Consider the following 20,624-nt stretch of genomic DNA (forward strand, 5'->3'; position numbering starts at 1 on the left):
GCAGACCAGGGGCCGGACTGGCCACCTCCTCCTGCTGGACTTGAACTGGCGTCCTCCATTGCTGAGCCTGTGTCCACTGCCTGAGGGAAGAGGCGCCCCAGGCTGGAGGGTGGCCATCTCCCCGAGTGAAGGCCTTCAGTGGGGCCCCTTGTCCCCGTGGCCATCTAGCCCTCAGGGAGGCCTCATAACCCACTGACCATACCTGGAGGCCAGACCAGGGCCACCGCCCGCACCCCTGCCTCCCACCCTCCACACACACGCACACACCTTCAGACTTCGCAGCTGTTTTTATTAATAATATTATCTTCTCCTTTAAGCATCCCTTTAAGGGTGAAATGAAATTCAACCATTTACAGAGAAAATGATTTCAGAATGTACATATTGATTTTCCTTTACAAAAAAAATAATACTATTATTATTCTTGGTGTCCTTAAATTCCACACTTCCCAGGGTCCTGCCTTCTGCCTGGGCAAGTCCTGTGTCCCCACTCAGAATCCCACCTTTGCCCTAAAGCTCTCCCGCACCTGTCCCTAGAACCCTGTGACCCCAGGTGGACGAGGCCTGCTGGATGCCGACACAGAAGCCCACCCCAGTCTGGAGGTCACGGGCCGGTGGTTGCTGGGGAGAGATCTGGATATGGTGACAGGGCAGTGGTGTCCTGCGGTTCACGTTGTTTGGTTTCCTTTCATATTGGGGAACAGCCCTGGGGATCCCCTGCCCCCCAAATTCCCAGTGTACGCTGCCGTCATATGTGGAACTCTCACCCCACGTCCCGGCCCTGGCTCTCACGGCTGCCCCCTGCACCCAAGGCCTGGCCTCCACTTCTGGCCGAGTGTGCCCTCCGCATGGTGGGAGAAGCGAGGAGGGCCGCCCGGGGCCTGAGTTTCTCCCGTTCTTCCCCGAGTCCAGGCCGTGCCTTGGGCCAGGGGCCGCAGCTGCCCTGGGAGGGGCCATCCCTGAAGCAGCTGAGCAGGGCTGGGGGGCCAGGAAGCCATCAGGAGGGAGGCCCTGGGCTGAGGCTCAGGAATGATGCAGAAGCCCCCAGAGACTGCCTGTCACAGGGCCAGCAGAGGTGGCCCCTGCCCCAACCGAAGCCTGACTTCTAGAGCCAAGACTCAGCCCCAAGAGGAACCAAGGAGAGAGGTTCTATGACTCCAAAGGAGGGGTTCCCTCGGGGGTGTCCACCAGATAGAGGCAGAGAGGAGCCATGGAGCCCTCTCAGCCTGCTCCATGCCTGCCCCGACCTGCTGAGGCCAGCTCCCCCACCATGTCTACATCTGGCACGTCCCCAGACAGAGCAGTGGCAGCAGAGACCCCTGTTCTCCCAGCCCATCAGGAACCCTCCAGTGAGACTCCCCCAAAACCCACCAGGTGTGGGGATCAGGAGGCACAGTGGGGCCAGAGGGGCTGAGGGGTACAGGGCTCGAAGCTTTCGGCCTCAGACCGGGACAATTCTCATTCCTCAGACTGACAGACAGACAGACAGACACCCTGCATCCCCTTCAGCTTTGTTTTCGGGGCTCTCCGTGGGCTTTCTGCCTCGGTCATCTGGGGGAGCCATGGGAAGTGTGGCCACAGGCTCCAGGTCCAGGACCGGGACTCCCACACCTACACACAAGCGCCTACACACGGGGACCGTCGACACAGACGTGGACAATACACACCAGCATGCACCCATGCCCGTAAATACACACGCACACACAACACGGCCATTCCACAGCAGCCTCCGCACACGGGCATCACGGGGAACGGCTGAGGGGGGTCAGGGGAGGGGGGCGTGCCGCCCTCCCCCAGACCTGCAGGCTCTTGCTGTACCCCAGCCCTGTGCGGACAGGACAGTGGGAGCGGCTCATTCTAGAAGCTCTGGACAACAGAGAGCAGGAACCTACGACTCAAACACTCATTTCTGCCCCTTCCCCAACATGCTGCTTCCCCACATCCATCCTAAGAGCCTCTTCTCCCAGGTCGAGGCCGGGCACCAGGAGCCCAGAGATTACATATCCCAGTCTCCCTGGAGGTTATTGAAGCCAAGTTGTGGCCAGTGAGATGCCATGAAAATGACTGGATTCCTGGCTCCTGTCCTTAGTGGGAAAGGTGCCTTTCCCACCCCCTGATAGGGGGCTCCGGAGCAGCCCTGTATCCAGACTTGGAAGGTGTGGCTGGAGGACGCAGAGCCGCCGTCTGGCCTCAACCATCTCCCTGTGGACAATGAACCACCCACAAGCTTGTCTTCTTGAATTTCAGTCTCTTTACTTACAACAGCTTAGAACCTACTCCAACAAACACCTTCCCTCTCCCAAGGCAAACCGAGAGGAACGGGTTGACATATAACTGGCCTTAATGTCCCTTTTGGGCCCAGAAGAGCCTCAGGGCCCCTTCCTGGACCCTAATCAGCCCTAAGGAGGGGCACAAGAGTGACTGCCCCAGGGACGGAGGCAGGCTGGGGCCACGGTGTGTGGAGGGAGAGGCCTCATGTGGGTCTCCCCTCCCTGGGACCCTCTACTAAGCTCCCCATCCCCCTAGCCCCTGCTCTCATCCCACCTGAGAACTGGACTGCAGGTCCCTGCGAGGCAGCCCACGGGCAGCAATATGAAAGGCAAGAGGGACGGCCAACCCAGGGGCCCAGCCTACTTCAGCCCGGAGGGGAGGCGGCGTGGGGCCTCAAATCCCTCATGCCCAGAACTCCAAGGACACTGTGAAGCCCCCTTAGCGCACCTCTCAGCTCCATGCCATGCTCCCTACCCTCCCGCTAGGTACCCCCTCTTGCCCCTGGACCCAAACGCACTTATTTACAGAGCCCACGGCCTCCCGGGATGTCCTGATCTCTCTGCAGGTCCCAAGCCCCAGGAGGCCCAAGGCCGTCTTCTCTCCCCCAGGCTGCAGCCCCCACGTGGCTGCCTGGTGAGTCCCCACTGGCTCCCTTCCGTGCCACCTGCTGCACTCTCCAGGAGCACCTCCTGGCCACCGCCCTCTTGGCAGCAGAAGGACTGGGGAGTTGTCTGGCAGGAAGGATTTCCTTTGTTTTCTTTTTTGAGCTTAGAGACCTGATCTTGACGCACAAGGACTTGCACAGGGAAGATCACCGACCTACTCCTGGTCCTCCCAAGAAGCCCCAAGCCGGCAGGAGGCCAGAACTCTGGGGGTAGCCACCACGCCTCACTGCCATCTGCCCATGCGATCGCGCAGCCCTAGCCTTCGACCACGTCCGATTGGCCCCTGGCGGCGGGTGGCCTTCCCTCGCGGGGGCCCTTGCTCCGCGCGCCTTCCTCGGTGCTCTTGGGCTCCTGGTAGGGGTTGTCGAGCAGGTAGCGGAACTGGTCGTAGTTCTTGAGCAGGTACTTGGGGGCGTACATGTGCTCGCTGGGGTCGGCGGGCGGGTACTCCTGCTGCGTGCCGTCAAACCAGCCGCCGGTGCGGATCAAGCTCCGGATGTAATTGAGGTCCCGCTTGTCCTCGTAGTCACCCCAGCGGGGGAAGTCGCCGTTCTGGGCGGACACGAGCTTGAAGTAGATGCCCTCGGGCGTGAAGCACCAGGAGCAGTGCCAGCCGGCGAAGTGCAGGGGGCTGCCCAGCGACCACTGCACCAGGATGTGGCCGGTGCGGTTCTCGTACTGGCGGAAGTTGGGCATGGTGTAGTACTGGCGGCGGCGCAGGCGGATGCCGTCCAGCCCGTACACGGCCTGCAGCATGTCCACCGTGCAGCCCGACACCACCTCCAGGGTGCCCGGCTGCTTCCAGAAGAAGCCGTAGAGCGACTTGCGCATGTGGAAGGCGAAGGGCTCCGTCCAGCCGTCGTAGAGCTTGAGGAAGAGGACGCCGTCGCGCGCCGGGATCTCGTCGGCGTCGTCGATGATGAAGACGTCGTCGGGCCGCAGGTTGCGCAGGCGCGAGACACCGTCCTGCGTGAGGAAGGTGCGCAGGTAGTCGTCGGCGATCCAGCCGTCCTGGCGGCCGCCGGGCGGGAAGTGGTCCAGGAAGACGTAGAGCACCTTGTGGCGGATGTACTCGAAGGTGCCGTTGGTCAGCATCTCGCGGAACTTGAGCGGCCGCGGCTCCCCGTAGGCCGTGAAGTTGGACTCGCACACCACGAAGGCGTCCACCACGTCGCCCAGCTCGTGGAAGCGCACGTCCAGCAGGTCGAACTCGTGGTTGATGTTGATGGCGTTGATGACGCGCCGCGGCACCTCCCTGGGCACCAGCCGCTCCTTGGTGGGCAGGTTGGAGTACTGCACCACCGTGGGCACCCCGCAGCTGGGCCCGTGCCAGCCGGGCAGGCACACGCACTCCACCCACTTGCGCCTGGCGCCCTGCCTGCTCGCACGCTCCCGGGCCGTCAGCGTGTGCCGGGGAGGGCGCCGCGGGCCCCGGGTGGAGGGGCCGTACGCCCCCTCGGGTTTCTCCTCGGGCCGCCCTGAGGGTGGCTTATCCAGCATTTTGGTCCCTGGCTTAAAGCACACGCCCCCCGCTTTGGTGCGCACAAAATACTCGGTGGTGTCCTCGGGCAGCACAAAGTCCACCCGGTGGAGTTCCTCGGTGGCCTTGCTGGGGGACAAGGGCTGGAGCAGAGGCGAGTGGGAGTAGAGTGGGGTTCGCAGCAGGTCCGGGCCACCGGGCTCAGGGCTGGCCTGAGGTGTAACGGGGGCATTGTTCCAGAAGAAGCTGGACACGAGGTTAGGGCTGAGAGAGGCCAGTTCTCGGGGGAAGGTGACATAGGACAGGGTCTTAAAGAAGTGCAAGAAGGAGATGAGGCACAGGCCGGCCATACAGAACATGAAAAAGAGCTTGTAGCGTCTCATCTTCATCCTGTGAAAAAAAGGAGAGAGTGGACCATCAGGGGCAGCCTGGGGCTCTTCTCCTAGGGAGGACAGGTGAGGGCAGGGTGGAGGGGGAGCCTTTACTCTTGGCACCATGTTTGAGGCCATCCTGCATAGAGTCACCCACCTCCTGCCCCCTAAGGGTCCACGGCAGCACCCAAGCCCCTGGAAGTCCCAGGGTCAAGGAAACTGCCCCTTGCTCCCACAGCCCTTGTCCCCAGAGATCCCAAGCCACCAGGGCTACCCCTCAGCCCGCTGCTTCTCCGCCTGGCCCACCGTGACTGGACCAACTGCAGGGCTAGGATTTGCTCCAGAAGCAATGTGCAACCTGGGAAGGCTCCATGGAAATGCTGTACTGCCCCAGGGGAGGGGCCAGCAGGCTAACCCCTACCCACTGGGGTCCCATCCTGCACTGCAGAGGGTGGGGGGCTGTTCCCTATCTATCTATTCATCCATCTGAAACAGGACAGAGACCCTCACCCTGGAGACCCTTTTCATAATTAAGCAGAAACCCCCACCATTTCTGTAATATATAAGTTCCTCTGAGCCTTGTCAGAAAGTTTTTGCACAAGGTATCAGCTATCAGCAGAATCTTGTGCAGAGGGCATTGTGGTTTGGACCTTCCTCCGTTTGTAAATGCCAAGTTTGCAGGAAAAAAAAAATTACTTTTATGTAGACTTCTTTAAAAATATAAAACTCCAAGCCTCCTGGCCATACACACCCCCCAACTCCCCCCCACCCGCCACCCGGCTGCCACTGGGTATAAAGTTCAAAGAATTTCTAGACTTAAGGTCCAGAGGAGGATTTCAGACTCGAGCCGCACTCTGGACTGGCCGGTGCAGCCAATAGACTGCCTCTCTGTCCTACCTCATTTGGCAATTCCAGATGGGACAGTGGAGCCAAAGATGGCTTTTCCACCTCTCCAGGGTCTGGCTTCCCCGGGACGTTGGAGGACAATGCTTCCCTTTGGTGCACCACAGCGACTCTGCCTGTGGGGGAGGCACTGGGCAGCCACCCTGAAGCACAGTGGAACCCACGAGGAGCAGGCACCAGGACTAGGGAGCTGAACAGGTAGGACCCGCTCCTTTAGTGGTAGCCCGTCTGACTTCCCCCTGGAGGCCTGAGCAGGTGGAAGAGAGGCTGGCCACCTCTGAGGCCCTGAGTAACCTGCCAGCATTCAGGGCAAGGGAACTGGTCAGGGTGTCTAGGGGTCCTGTCAACTATTGAGAAGACCCAGGGAGTTGCCCAAGGAGTCTCTGTTGGGGGTCAGTGAGCGGAGGGGAGGCCGTGACTCCCTTCTTTGGTTTTGGAATTGTGCAGCTGGGATGGTACAGGAATTTTGCTCTGATCGTGTCTGTGTGCAAGTGTGTGAATGAGAGGGACAAGGGAAGGTTCCGACCTGACCCAAGGGCCCAAGTGACTGCAGTGTCCCCATCTGTGGTTCCGTGGTACCTCAGTCTGAGGCAGATTCCACCAACCCACGTCTAGGGGGAAGCTCCAGGTAGGGGGTTGTTACCCACCCGTAAAGCTAAGAGGACTCTAAGTCCCCAAGAGGAGATCAGCCGGAGACCACAAAGTGAGTCTTGTCCTAATGTGAGACCCCACGCAGGGTGGAACATGGGAGGCACACAAAGGAAACTGAGTCTTTTGAAATGTGTGTTAGGAAACTATAAGGAAAGTTCTGAATGGTTACTGTGGGGCGAAGCTCACTCCACAAAGGTTACATACTTTGTGAATTAGAATGGCCCGCCCTTGAAGTGGAATGGCCAACAGAAGGATCTTTAGATAAAAGTGTCCTTGGTGAGGTCCGTTTAATAGTTGACAGAACCCCTGGTCACCAGACCAGTTCCCTTACACTGAATGCTGGCAAGAGACAGTGCAGAAACAGTTCCCTTTGGCTGAGAACCTGTCTGGAAGGACAGTCTAAGTTGGTATTAGCCCGGGCTATAGTGGCCTCTAGGACTCAACAGAAGGGAACTCAACAGGAAAATCCTGACAAAGAAAAGACAGAAAGGAAACCAGTTTTTTCCATGAGCCACAAGAGAACCCACCACCTTATGTGCCATTCTACCTGACATTGCCAAGACCACTGAGACAGCAGGCTGTCCCCTCAGCCCCCTTGTCTCCAGAGGCAACAGACACCGGTCCTCAACACTGGCTACTCCATCCTCCTTCAATGTCCTCAGTGCCAGAGGCTTCCTCAGAGCCAGACTCCTCCACCCCAAGACCAAGGCAGAAAACTTGTCCCAAGACCAGAGCCATGACTCAGCTGAGCGCTCTCCCAATGGCCCTGCGAGAGAGTAGAGGACCTACTTACGTTGACCAGGAGGGAAACGTCTGAGGGGGACAATGTAGTTTTGCAGCCAGCCTTTCACCACCATTGATCTCTTGAACTGGAAAAATCCTACTCCCTCTTACATGGAGAAGCCTTGGGCCCTGGTTGATCTGATGTGATCCAGTACCCAGACCCACCTGCCCACCTGGGTTGGCGACAGAGCCCAGACGGTGATCCCAGCAGCTTGCAAGTGGCTAGAGGCACACGCTCCGGACGCACAAGGCAACATTCAGTCCTATGCCCAGGCCCAGTGCCCCAACAGAGACCCAGGGTGGGACCCCAGGAAGAGTAAGCACCTAAAGATACAGAGACATCAAGAGGCCCTTGTGGGCAGCCTAAAGGAAGGGGAAATGAGAGCCCCAACCGTGAACAAGCTCTCCGGAGCGCTCCCAAGGCTGAGGAAAGCCCCAGCCAGTCTAGGAACGACTGTGCAAGACCCTCCAACCCTCCCTCCCTTTGACCCTGAGGCACCAGACTGCCAGCGAGTAAAACCGAAAACGCCAAAAACTTTGCTAAAAAAAGAAAAAATGCCAATGAGCTGATGAAGTAGCCACCACAATTTTCATACTGAGACCAAGAAGAGGGGTCTCCTTGCAGCTGCCCTCACCACAAACCCAGAAGTCACCCAAAGGGAGGGTCCCACCAGGACAAAGCCAAGATATCCCCAGCGGGGAGGTGAGTGGTTTAAGACTGGAAAAGGACGGTGTCTCCCAGGCAGATGGGGAGGTTTTCTGATGGCCGCTGCCATCCCTGAGACTCCGGCCCCTGCCTTCATGAGGCAGGTCCAGGGGGAGCACACAGGGGCCAAACAGCATTCCTACATCCCTGGCTCTGGAGCACTTCCCAGGTGACGTGGGAACAGTGCAAAACTCGTGCCTGCAACAACCCCCCAGGGGCCAAGGCTCCCACCAGGAATCCAGGCTACAGGAGAAAGCACCTTTGAGGACTTGGGAGTGGACTTCACTGCACTGCCGTGCTCACGGGGTTAGAAATATCCTTTTTTTTTTTTTTTGGTATTGAACTCAAGGGCACTTGACCACTGAGCCACCTCCCCAGCCCAATTTTTTGTATTTTATTTAGAGACAGGGTCTCGCCGAGTTGCTTAGCACCATGCTAAATTGCCGAGGCTGATCCTCCTGCCCCAGCTTCCCTTCGCCTCCTGAGCCACTGGAATTACAGGTATGTACCACTGTGCCTGGCTGTATGTTCTTTTGTTTTGTTTGTTTTGTTTTTGGTGCTGGGGATCCAACCGAGGGCCTTGTGCATGAAAGGTAATCACTCTACCCACTGGGCTCTATCCCCAGCCCTGTATGTTCTTCATCCGGCTGGTGCAAGCCTTTCCAGCCCACATTGAGGGGGATAGGGTGGTGGCCAGGGCGCTCCTCCAGAAAATTATTCCTAGATTTGGTATCCCCAAAACCATTGGCTCAGATGACGGGCCAACTTTTGTGGCAGAGGTCATATGATTATTGGCCAAGAGTTGAAATATCAGATGAAAGTTACATACTCCCTACAGAGTTCTGGTAAAGTAGAAAGGATGGATTGGACTTTAAAGGCTCAAACTGTGTCTGGAAGTTCACCTGCATTGGGATGAAATCCTCCCTACTGCTCCATTACGGATTAGACCACTCCATCAAGAGGACTGGATGCTCTCCCTCTGAGCTAGTGCATGGAAGACTGCTGAGGGCCATTACCAAGTAGGAATGACGCATCGAAATTTCCTTGCCAAGCGTACCCCATGCTGCTTAGAGGACATTTGATGGAACATTGCATGCATGCTTTAATAAGGTGACCTTGCTCAAGGACCAAGGCGGATTCGGGTTTAGAGCTGATCAGGTTTGAGGAAGTAACCAGCTCCTTGAGTTTAAGGCGTTGCCAGTTTAAGATAATGGGTTTTAGGGAAGTTGGAAGTTGAAGATTATTGCTGGGATTAGGGTGTTCCTGCTGCTTGTTCCCGTTGAGTTCTCGTGAGATTAAAATGGGATTTGGAGATAGCCTCGTGGAGTAGGTGAATTGTGCGGGAGACGGAGAACGCGTTTGCCCCTGGACCTGTGTGGAGGTGTTGTGAGAGCTGGAATAAAGAATTGCTGTTTGAACCTACAAAGCTGTGAGTGCCTCGTGATTCTGGTGCCAAGCCGAGACATTGGCCGTGGCAGAAGACCCCCACTAATCAGGGGGTTACAGGGGACTTAAGGGAAAAGGAGAATTAACATTGAGGCAACAGCTTCAGGCTTTAGGGGGAACCTCATAGACTCCCAACCAGTGGGTCAGAGAGATTGCCAGTTAGTTTGGCTGCAGCTGCACCCTCCCTCAGGCCTGAGAATGGAATAGTCAGCCCCTAGAACCTCTTTGGAAGGGTCCTGTCACTGTTATTTTGTGCACCCCAACTGCAGGAAAAGTTGCAGAGGTGTGTCCCTGGATTCACTACACTAGGCTGAAGCCTGGGGGTGCACTCCAGACCCCGCTGCACCCCTAAACTGACCAGAGGGAACACCAGAGAAGACTGAGGGTCAGAAGGACAACAGCCCTCCTCTGGTCACTCCGGAAGCTCACTAACCCGAGCATGGTCCAAGCTTGAGGAGACCACAGCCCTGCTTCAGCCACCCAGGGCCTGGCTGATCAGCACCCGGCAGAAGAGAATCTTCCCACCAGGACAAATGGACTCGGTTCATCCTCTAAGACAGTCCCCCTACTGTAATGCATTGTCACCCACCTCTAGCCATATAAGTAGTTCTCCGCTTGGTTTTTGCTACAGATTTGATAACAGTAACTCCAACTGACTGGACCCTTGGTAACAAAATTTCCCATATATATATATTAATCTTGCTTATCAGGTTATCAGGTTTTCTAGGGTTTGTTTGGTGTTATTAATTTGACATTGTTGACTTATACTGTTTAACCTATATGTTGGTCTATCACTTAGTTTGGTTTCCTTTTTAATCTTGGGGGGCTCTACCCCACTCTTGCCTCAGTGGTAGAAATTTTGTGAACTGTGGGTCAAGTCAATTTATTATAATTAGGGAGTGATTATATATATATTTAGGACTTGCCCCACCAGAAAGATGCTATAATTGGATGACTATTTGTCTCTGGAAAAGACCTAGGGATCCATTAGAAAAGGATTTGATCTAGGAGGTCAACAAACTTGGGGTAAGGATGAATGGTCACCCCAGAGAATTATTGCCACTTCTGGTCCTGCTGCCTGGACCCTGGAGGGCAGCTGGGGCTACAGAACTGTCTTGCCACATTGGAGTGTTGGCTTACAGACTGTACTGGAAATTATTGCTAATCAAACTGCTCCGGCCTTTGACATCCTGTGGTTTTCTACTCTTGGTAGATTCAAAAGCTTAATTGGCCTAGTAGGTATTCTGCCATGAACCTGTTTATTACTCCCATGTTTGGCTCCCTGTGCATTAAAATTATTGGGTCCACTCTAGAAGCAGCTGTTGGAAAAAAAAGATATGACAACTAAGATTGTGACATCCTATAAAGCTTTAAGCCAAGAGGATGATGATAATGTTTGATTTAAATAAATAATGATTGGGGCTTGTATCCACCGAAAACTAAAAAGTAAATAAATAATTATAAATAAATAAATAAAGATCATTCAAAGGCAGAAATGAAACAGCCCAGAGACCACAGAAGACTCTTACCATAATAAGCAGAAACCCCCACCATATTTTTTTTCAGTTGTAGATGGACACAATCTCTTTGTGTTATTTATTTATTTCTGTATGTGATGCTGAAGATCAAACCCAGTGACCCACACATGGGAAGCAAGCGCTCAGCCTCTGAGCCACAACCCCAGCCCCCCCCACTATATTTGTAACATGTAAGTTCCTCTGAGCCTCTAGATATCAGCTATCAGCAAAATCTTCTGCAGGGGGCACCGTAGTTTGGTAATCGTGGTTTGTAAATGGCAGTTTGCGAGGGAAAAAAAAAATTACTTTTATGTAAACTTTTGCAAAAATGTAAAACGCCAACACTCCCCACACACACACTGGGTAAAAGTTCAAATAATTTCTAGACTCATGGTCCAGAGGAGAATTTTAGACATGAGCCACACTCTTGGCCAGCTGCAGCCAATAAACCAGCTTCCTGAAAACCCCTCAGGTGTCCAGCCTCGTGTCCTGCATCCCATCATCCACCGATCTTGTGGACATAGACACATCGTTTCAATACTTTTTCATTGAAAAAAATTCACAGATCTCAAGGCTGGGGCTGTAGCTCAGTGGCAAAGCGCTTGCCTCCCACGTTTGAGGCACTGGGTTCGATCCGCATAAAAATAAACAAAGATCTTGTGTCCATCTACAACTATAAAATATATTTTAAAAAATGCACAGATCTCTAGGAAACACACTCAGTTCTGACTCTTTTTTGGCCTCGCCCGTGTTGGCCACACACCCCACCAAGGACACTTTTATCTTGCAAATGAGCTTGTTCAGAGCACTTCAGAATGCAGCCACCTGCTTCATTTTGTCCCTGAACCTGGGGAGACGGGCAGGTAGGCCAGGAGATCACACCCCTTTGTCTAAAGAAGAGCAGGCACAGGGGTGACCTGACACCAGGTGACCTTGCCTGGGGGCAGTGGGCACTGGGTCACAGGAGCAGCTGACCTTTGGCATCTGGCACCATCCCTCCACCCATGACATTCTTTCCCTCAAAATATCCCTTTTTGTGGCTTGTCCTTACTCTCTGGTTCTTCCTCCAGGTCATCTGGGTGCCCTTCTGCCATCCAGTCCCCTTGCTCTCTAGCCGAGGACAGCACTTGGCTTCAGACCACTGTGTTCTTAAGCAAGCGCTTCACCCCCAGAGCCTCAGTTTCCTCGTCGGCAGCTCGGGTGGAGTCCCTGGCGGGCTGCGGGTGCTCCTTCGATGCTCAGGCTGGGAGCCCCAACCTCACTTTCTCTAAGCTTCAGTGTCACAAGGCGCAGCACCATGCAGTGCGTGACCCCGAAATCACGCGGAGATCAGTGTTGGAGGACCATCTCCTCCAACCCTGGACCCAGGTGTCTCGCTTCCTTCCACTGAAATGCCTGCCCCTTAGAGCTGTTCCCCAGGAGCATTTGGAAGTGGGGTGCCTGGGCTCCCTTCTCCACCCTGCGTTCTGGCCCTGGGCTGGCCAAGTGCGACAGAGCAGATCAGGCCAGCAGGGCATCAGGCAGAGGAGGGCAGGTGGAGAGGAGGTCGTGACCAGCAGGGACCGGCAGAAGGTAACACTGCAGCCCAAGGTCTACACAGCGGCTCCCCACCGTGACCACCGTGGGGTTCAGGGACCTGGATCCTTCTGGTGGACGGTTCTTCCTTACTGGGGACCTGCCTGTGGGGCACACGCCCCCATCCCAGCCTTTGCTGGACTCAGCTGGCCATGAGTTGTGAAGGGCGGCCCGGGGTTGCCATCCAGACTCAATTCCCTGGCACGGTAAGAGGCTGGGGACCCTGCTTGGTGGGACGGGCCTCCGGGGACCCGCTGAGGTCGAACTGACCCAGCCGCCCCTGGGCTCCCCGGCCAGGCTGGCCTCCAGGATCCGGTTACACCCAGCAGCTGTGCCCTTCGAGGACAGGCTCGTCAGCGCCCGGGACTGCTCCGCCGATGGGCTGGGGCCTCCAGGGCAGGGCCTGCTGCTGCGAACCTGGAACCCAGCAGGTCCCCTCCTGGCTGAGCCACTGGCGGGTCAGGGCACCGGCCTCAGGGGCTAAGGGGAAGATCCACCCTCACACTTTCTCGGCCCTCTCCCTGTGGCCCCACAGGTGTTTGGCAGCTCACTCTCCGGAGCCCCCTCCCTTTGCTCTTCACTAAGTTTGTCAAGCGTCTCACGCACATTTTCGGACCAAGGCGGCGCACAAGCAGAATGGAGTATGAACAAGCTCAGGGGCTCCTGGAAACCACCCTGCTTCCCCAAGGGCCATCACGACGCGGCTGAGTCAGGACTTGGCCATGGCCTCTGTCCCTCATGACTGCAGGTGGCCAGCACTGGTTACTGCAGGCAGGCTCGCGCCACCCGGGCCAGGGGGCTGGCGGTGGCATTCCTGCCTCTGTTACAAAGTGTCACTGAGAACCCCCCAGGCGTGACGATGACCCATCACTAATGCCAACATGTGCCACTGTCCTGAGCACGGTACACATGGGACCTCCCCAAATCTTCCCAACACAGAGCAGGTGTCATGTGACCCCCACTTTTCAGACAAGGAAACAGGCCAGAGGGATGATGTAAGTCGCACTGTGCCAAACACGGCGAGCCAGAACCACATCTGATGCTGCAGGGTCCCTGGTCGGACGGCAGCCCACGGTAAATTTCCCCCGGGCGCCTTCCATCTGCCAAGTCCCACCCAAGTGGGACAACAGGAACCCGTCAGGAGTCCACCTGCGGCCAGTGAAGACGCCCAGCAGGTGGACAGCCTCGGTCACTTTTAATCCAGACACCACCCCGCCGGGTGCTCACCGGACCGGCCCGGGTCACTCACCACTTAGCACGTACCTGCCGAGTGCCCACCATGTGCTGGATCCTTGCCGAGCACTGGGACACAGGAAGTCAAGACTGACCTAAGGCCCGGCTCCCATGCTGGCTTCGAGGCTCAGGCCAAGTCCAGAGGTCTCAGGACCAGGAGAGCTGATGGTGTAATCCTCCATCCGAGGCTGAAGGCCTGAGAAACTGGTTGGCGGGGAGGGAGAGGACCGGTGTCACGTCCTGGAGTCCCAGGGACATAAAGCCTGGTGTCTCATGGCAGGGGAAGTGTCCCAGGTCCACTTGTCCTTCTCAGTCTTTTCATTCTACTGGCCCAGGCTGAGTGATGGCGCCCACCCTCGCTGAGGGTGGATCTTCCCCTTAGCCCACTGACCCACGCACCAGTCTCCTCCTTCTAGGTGTTTCTTAATTCAGTCAAGGTGATACCTATACTTAAAATTACCCATCACAAGCTGGACGCGGTGGCGCACGCCTGTAATCCCACTGGCTCGGGAGGCTGAGGCAGGAGGCTCATGAGTTCAAAGCCAGCCTCGGAAAAGTGAGGCCTTAAGCAACTCAGTGAGACCCTGTCTCTAAATAAAATACAAAACAGGGCTGAGGATGTGGCTCAGTGGTCGAGTGACCCTGAGTCCAATACTTGGTACCAAAAAAAAAAAAATTACCCATCACAGGGCTGGGGATATAGCTCAGTTGGTGGAGTGCCTGTGTGTATAAGGCCCTGGGTTCAACACCCAGCACCCCCACCAAAAAAAAAAAAAAAATTACCCATCACAATGACCCCCCATGACCTCAGAGTCAGGCTCAGTGGAGGGTAGCCAGGTGCTCTTTGAGGCTGTGCAGTGGGGGTCCCTGAGCAGGCAGCAGCTCTGGGGCACAAACTCACAATGACAGCTGTCACCAGAGTGACAGGAGGCTCCTGTGGAGCTCTCCGTGGTCCTGAGCTCTCCTGCGCTGACCAGGGTCCTAGCTCGGCCCCGAGGTGCAGAGGGCAGGCCTCACCCCTATATGGCAGCAGAGGGTTCAACACCCAGTGGGTGCTCCAGGCACAGTGGGCGTGCTCAGGAGGGGAGTTCTGGCTACCACCCAGCCTGCCCTCCGCCACCTCTCCTGGGCAGGAGTGGCCCATCCACAGCCGCCAGTCCAGGAGAGACCCTCACTGCCTCCTGAGTCACCATCTACGACTTCAAGGACATCTTGACCGCGCTGCTGCCTGCCTCCCTGGGTTCACCTTCCACTCCATGCCAGGCCCATGCCAGGCCACCACCAGCAGAGCCAGGCAGGAGGTGGGTCTCTGCAGCCTGCCCTGCCTTGTCTGGTAGCTCCAGAGGCCCAGGGCAGGCTAGTGGCTTATGACGGCCAGATATGAACATGCCTGTGATCCCGGTGAGTTCCTCTGCCTGCCCATGTCTCTATTTCCCTTTTTTTAAAATCCTCTCAAAGAGCCGGAAATATACCTAGGCACACACCGGATGTTATTAACCCTGGCCCTCATTGCTAAGGGAAGTTTGGAAGATAGTTTGAATCCCAAGGCTGTGACTAAATAGCTGTGTGCCCTTAGGTAAGTTGCTGAGTTTCTCTGAGCCTCAGGAAAGAGTCATGTTCTGCTTTGCTGTCCTGTGGGAGACCGGGATGAGCCATGCTGTCGAAGCATCCTGCAGAGGCTGACACTGAGAGATGCTCTGTCTATAAAGGCCTGCTTTTTGCTCTCCTTCCATTTGGGTTTCCTCTCAGTCAACCCAATGCAGGAACATGCCTTGCTCCTGGCTGGCTTTGCTAAAGGATGGGGCCAACTGGGGGTGCTTGCCACTAAGTGGCCCCCACCATCCTAAGGGACATTTCTCAGTGACTCATCAGGCTTTCAAGACCTGCAGCCAGGGGGCTGGGATTGTGGCTCAGTGGCAGAGCGCTTGCCTTGAACATGCGAGGCACTGGGTTCGACCCTCAGCACCACATAAAAAAATAAATAAATAAATAAAGATATTGTGTTCATGTATAATTTAAAAATATTAAAAAAAAAAAAGACCTGCAGCCAGAACCCAGAGCATCTGGAACCTTGCAGAGGGTTCCTGGATCCAGTGACCTTGCTACTTTCAAGTCTGGCCTGTGCATGTCCAGCCCCCGTGCTCCAACCCCAAGCCCCCTGGACTGTCGGACATTCCTTCCGCTCTGTGATCCACATCAGCCTCCCTGGGGTCCTCACTGTGGGTTCTGATTCATTTCCTGGTGTAAAGCTGAGAAAGCCAGAGGCCCAGGAGATGGTGCCCACCTCCCCTGGTCTCCGAGACCAACAAGAGTCCTTCCAACCTGAGGTTTCGTGACACCCTCCCACCCCCAGAATGGTGGGCAGGAGAGGTGGCTACAGACAGGGCAGATCCTGGAACGAGACCAGAGGGAAACCGATGCTGGGTTTGTCCCTTCAGCCCTGTGGCTTTGTCCTTTAATGTCGCCAGGCAGGGCATGATGGCCACACTACAGCCAGTGTATCATCCAGGCTAAGTTGCCGAGCCCTGCTGTGTGTGAACAGGGGAGAGAGATTAGGGGCCGGTTCTTGGGCCCAGCCCTGGGAGGCAGGTGTGCGTCTAATCTGCAGGTGGACACAGGCCCGGAGCAGTGGAGCTGCTTGCTCAGCGGGGGGGACTGAGACAGATGCAAACCGAGGCACCCCAGCTTCCCGCACTTGCTGACCAGCAGACCCGAGGTCCAGGGGGCTGCAGACGGGAGGGTCCTTCTCCAGACAAAACACAAATAGCTGGGCGGAGGGAAGAATTTGGGTACCATGATGTCCTGCCCCAGGGATTCTGCTCCTTGATAGAGCCAGAGAGAGGAAATCTGCTTTAGGGGCCAGGCCTGCCATCTTCCAGGGCGCCATCTTCCAGGCGTAGCCAGAGATTCTTGCAAATCCTGCTCCCTCTGGGGCAAGCGGACTAGCTGCCAGGTGCCCGTGCTGGGTGAGGAAACCAGGGCCCAGCGGGGAGACGGAGGCCATGCTGCAGCCAGGCAGGTGTGGGCAGACTGGGGTCCAGGTCCCGGCAGTACCCAGCCCTCCTGGCCATTTCCAGGTGACCTCCCTGAAAGCTTCTGTTCAAAGCCTGCCCCAAAGAGCCCCTTCCATGGGGGCCCACCGCACCCTCCCCCTGCACCTGGCCCCTTCTCCCTGCAAACCCGCCCCTGCTCAGCCCGACCCCGGCACCTGCTGGCTGCCGCAGAACTCTCCCACTGAGTGGGGGGCAAGTGCCCAGGGAAGGTGGTCCCGAGGTCGGGACCTGCCCCTGCCAGGGTGACCCCCTCCCCAAATGGGTTATAGTCCCACCCAAGATATCAGTTTCTGGTCCCCAGAGACCCCTGGGCAGTATGGATACAGAACATTTCCAGCAGCCCAGAACATTCTACTGGACAGTGCCGGAGGTCAGGCCAAGCACCCTCAGGCGCCAGCCAGTAGGGTGGCAGTGCTCAGAAGCCCTCATGGCTCTGCTCTCGGGCCATTTATGACCCTCCCCTTCCATGACCTGCCCCTGCCTCACCTCTTTCCTGTCAACACTGATTTCATGCTTATTACGTCCCAGGCGACGGGGGAGGTTTATACACGCTTTACCCTCATCCCCATCCTCCGAGCTAGGAATATTCACCCCCATTTTACAGATGAAAAAACTGAGGTTCAGAGGGGTAAAGCAACTTGTTAGATGGCTCCTCTGCTCACCTGGGCACACTCACTGATCTTCAGGGCCCAGGCCCAGCTGACCCCTCCTCTAAGCAGGCAGACCTCCACCCCAAGCCACGGAAGGCTCTCAGCAGAGCGAGTCCCGCCAGCTGTGCCTGCAGAGGATCCACCTATCCAGCCTTGAGCGCCGTCCCGCCGCACATTCTGTGACGGTGGGGATGTCCCTGGCCTGTGGTGTCCAGTGCAACAGCCTCTAGCCACAGGCGGCTACTGAGCACTTGAACTTGGCCACAGCAACTGAACAACCGATTTGCAATTTAATTTTAATAGCCACCTGTGCCACAGCTACTGTGTGAGACCAGGTGGGGTTAGACCGTCTAGGGAGAAGAGGAGCAGGAAGTCGGCCAGCTCCACTGCACTAGCCCTGGCGGAGTGATGGGGCTGGACAAGGGGACAGCAGACAGGGGCAGGTCAGTGGTGAACCGACGACAAGGTCCAGCACAGAGGCTGCTCCTCAAACAGCAGATGACTGTGGCAGGGAGGGGTGCACTTCTGGGGGCAGTCTGGCTCGGGACACCAGAACACCCTGGTGGTGGCGCCCCCACCTTGGAAGGAAAGGCAGGGCTGCGGGTGGGGCCTGGGAAATCTGGGAGGAAGAAGGCCACCGACGAGCCGGCGCCCAGGGACCATCAGCGCCCAATGCAGGGAGGCTGGACACTGGGGAGGCCACCGTGTAGGCAGCCAGGGCCAGTAGGGAACAGCATCTGGACCCTGCGCCAGACGCCAGGGGCTCCCCACCTCTCTAGGCCTCGTGACCTCATCAGACAAATGAGGGTGAGTGGAGTCCCTGCAGCAGGGCCATGGTGAGGGGGTTATTTAAAGGGCCCAGAACAGCGCCTCGCAGAGCAAGCTCCAGCTGCATGTGCACAGGACGAGGAGGAGGAGCGGGACAGGGCCTCTAGCCCCCTCTCTAGCAGGGGGGCAGCTGACAGAATCAAATTTCAGGTAACAACAATGTCCGACACACCCCACTGTGACTCCACCCTCACTCGAGGACAAGGGGACTGAGCCCAGAGAAGGGCAGTGACAGCTGGCAGAACCCAGGGGCCAAGAGCTGGATCTGCCCCGACTCAGATGCCAGCCCCAGCCCTGGTCAAGCAGAGATGAAACCATTTGAACTTCAGAGGGCAGACAAGGGACAGACGCCCCAGGGTGAGCGGGCCACTTCAGAAGGGCCCTGGGGGCCTGTACTGCCTTATGAATTCACTGCCTAGAACAGCGACAGACTCGGCCCAAGGGAACAGCATTCTGGGCAGCAGGAACAGCCAGGCCAGGAGAGGGCGAGGCTTCCCGAGCCGCCTGGCAGCCCAGGGAGGAAACGGTGGTGGGTCCACCCGAGCAGACCCAAGGGAAGGGGGAGCTCTAGCACAGGGGGCCGTGTCTCTCGGGGATGTGGCTTTGCCTGGTCAGCACAGCCCCCTCCCACAGGGCCACACACATCATGGACCGAGTCAAAGCTGGGAGTCCACGAGGGCTGGTGAGCGCTGGGCAGCGTGGGGAAGGTGCCCGGCTGTGAGAGGGTTTGGGGACCCGAGGCCTGCAGCTCAGATGCTGGGGTGGGCACACTGGGCAGGACGGCCCCTGGGCTGGGACAAGGCCCTCACCGGGCTCCGTGCAGAAGGGATGGAGGACAGAGAAAACAGCAGGGAAGGGACACCAGGGGATGAAGGGCCTCCTGGGAAGAGGACCTTTCAGCCCAGACCCCAGGGGGAGAGGGAGCTGCGGCCCAGAGGGAGCAGCACTCCGGGTAGGCTAGCCACCAGCACCGAGGGTGGCCACAGGAGCTGAGGCCAGCACTCAGCCCTGCAGTTAAGGGGGCAGTGAGCTTGGCAGGGACACCAGGGCCCTCGAGGGCATGGCGAGGACACTGCCTGAGCGTCTCGGTCACCACCCTCCACAGCTAAGCCCTCTGGCCGGGTAAGGGTGGGCACACTTGAGCCCAGAACTCTCCCCAGGAGTAGTCTCCTCTGTGTTCTATTCTCCTTGGAGACAGCCGGCTGGCAGACCTCTGGTGCCCAACTGTGTGCCACTTGATTACTTGTTACCTTCACAAGCAGAGGCCAGAGGACCGTTGGCTGGTGGCAACCACAGGATTCATGCCCGTCTGCCACCTGGGGCTCCTCACCCAGGGTTTGGGGCCAGGTGCAGGTGGCTGCCTTTAGCCTTGCTCAGGGCAAGGTCCCCTCCACCCAGCTGCCGCGAAGAGCCCAAGGGCCTGCCTGCTGTTCCAGGTCACACCTCCCCGCCTGCAGCAGGTGACCACAAGAGCCCCAGCCCATCCTGCCAACCCTCGGACCCACCCCCATCACCAGCATGGAGCTGGGGAGCCCCAGGGCAGCGCTGGCCAGGCTTGATGGCAGGGACTTTAAAAACACATTTCATAAAGCCCCAAGTTCCCTAAGGGGCCAAGGCCTCCCAGTCCCAGCAGCCCTTGTGCCCCCAACACCAAGAGGAACAGGTGACTTTGGACAGTGGTGGGTCACCCAGGGGTGGACATGCTGGTGCTTTAAAAAGTCAGGAAAACCCCGAGGTAAGGCTGGAGCTGAGACTCTGGAGGGGTCGTGCTCTGCACGGCAGACCCCTGGACCCTGCCCCCAGCTGCCCGCGCCAGCCTGCTGTGCCATAGGTCTCCCCACCCCATTGCCCTCCTTCTTCCTCTTTGTTTGCCTCTAGCCCTGGTCACCAGGAACTCGTGGGAGGGTTCCCGGGCTGCCTGGCCCTGGCCTCCAGCAGCCTGCGGTGGTACAGCCTGGGGCTGCCCCAAGCCCTGAGCCCACACTTCCCCCATCAGCCAGTAAATAGGGAAGGAGAGGGTTCTGCCGAGACCTCCCCAAGGTCACCCTCTGGCAGGGTTTGCTAAGTGCTTCATCCTGACACCGGCCAGCTCTGAGTCCAAGGACACTCTCCCTGCAAAGAGCTCTTCCGACACGAACCTGCGCCAGCACTCCCCACCACCCACGTCAGGTCACTGCCTGGGCCCCTCCTGGCCATGGTTGCCCACCTCCCCTGTTTTAGTACCTGCCTCAAGGCTCCCCAGGGGCACCACCACAGCGGGCAGTGTCCGGTCCCCGGTCCCCCCTGCAGCAGCGTCTGCACTTGGCTTTCTAGTAGCTGGTGGTTCTCCCTAGAGGCTGTCCCCAGCCTCCCTGGGCCCAGCACAGGTTTCAGTTAGGTGACTACATAAGGAGGTGGCCTCCTCCAAGCCCTGCCCTTCACCCAACTGTTTTCCCAGCTCCACCTCTTCCCAGCTGGTGACTACCGACCTGGGCCTCAGTCTCCTCATTTGTAAA

The 20,624-nt window shown here is 57.3% G+C and overlaps 1 protein-coding gene and 1 long non-coding RNA gene across 5 annotated transcripts in view; one reads left to right on the forward strand and one right to left on the reverse strand.

The window, feature by feature from the left end:
- Nucleotides 1-268: 268 nt before the first annotated feature.
- Nucleotides 269-20,624, reverse strand: part of Mgat3 (beta-1,4-mannosyl-glycoprotein 4-beta-N-acetylglucosaminyltransferase) — a 41,796-nt gene continuing 21,440 nt past the window's right edge. For 3 of the 4 annotated variants that reach the window (XM_078052703.1, XM_078052702.1, XM_078052701.1), the window contains exon 2: nt 269-4,803. In XM_078052703.1, coding sequence (XP_077908829.1) covers nt 3,189-4,802 — 1,614 coding nt within the window. In that variant the 5' untranslated portion in view covers nt 4,803 and the 3' untranslated portion in view covers nt 269-3,188. Of the gene's footprint in view, nt 4,804-13,628; nt 13,803-20,624 lie in introns of those variants that run through there. The other variant, XM_040277795.2, reaches the window with a different exon arrangement.
- On the forward strand, nt 5,554-10,755 carry LOC144378503 (uncharacterized). Its single transcript, XR_013440226.1, has 2 exons — nt 5,554-8,328; nt 9,543-10,755. It is a non-coding gene; the product is annotated as an uncharacterized LOC144378503 (long non-coding RNA).

This window comes from Ictidomys tridecemlineatus, chromosome 6 (genome assembly GCF_052094955.1).
Source record: "Ictidomys tridecemlineatus isolate mIctTri1 chromosome 6, mIctTri1.hap1, whole genome shotgun sequence".
NCBI lineage: Eukaryota > Metazoa > Chordata > Mammalia > Rodentia > Sciuridae > Ictidomys > Ictidomys tridecemlineatus.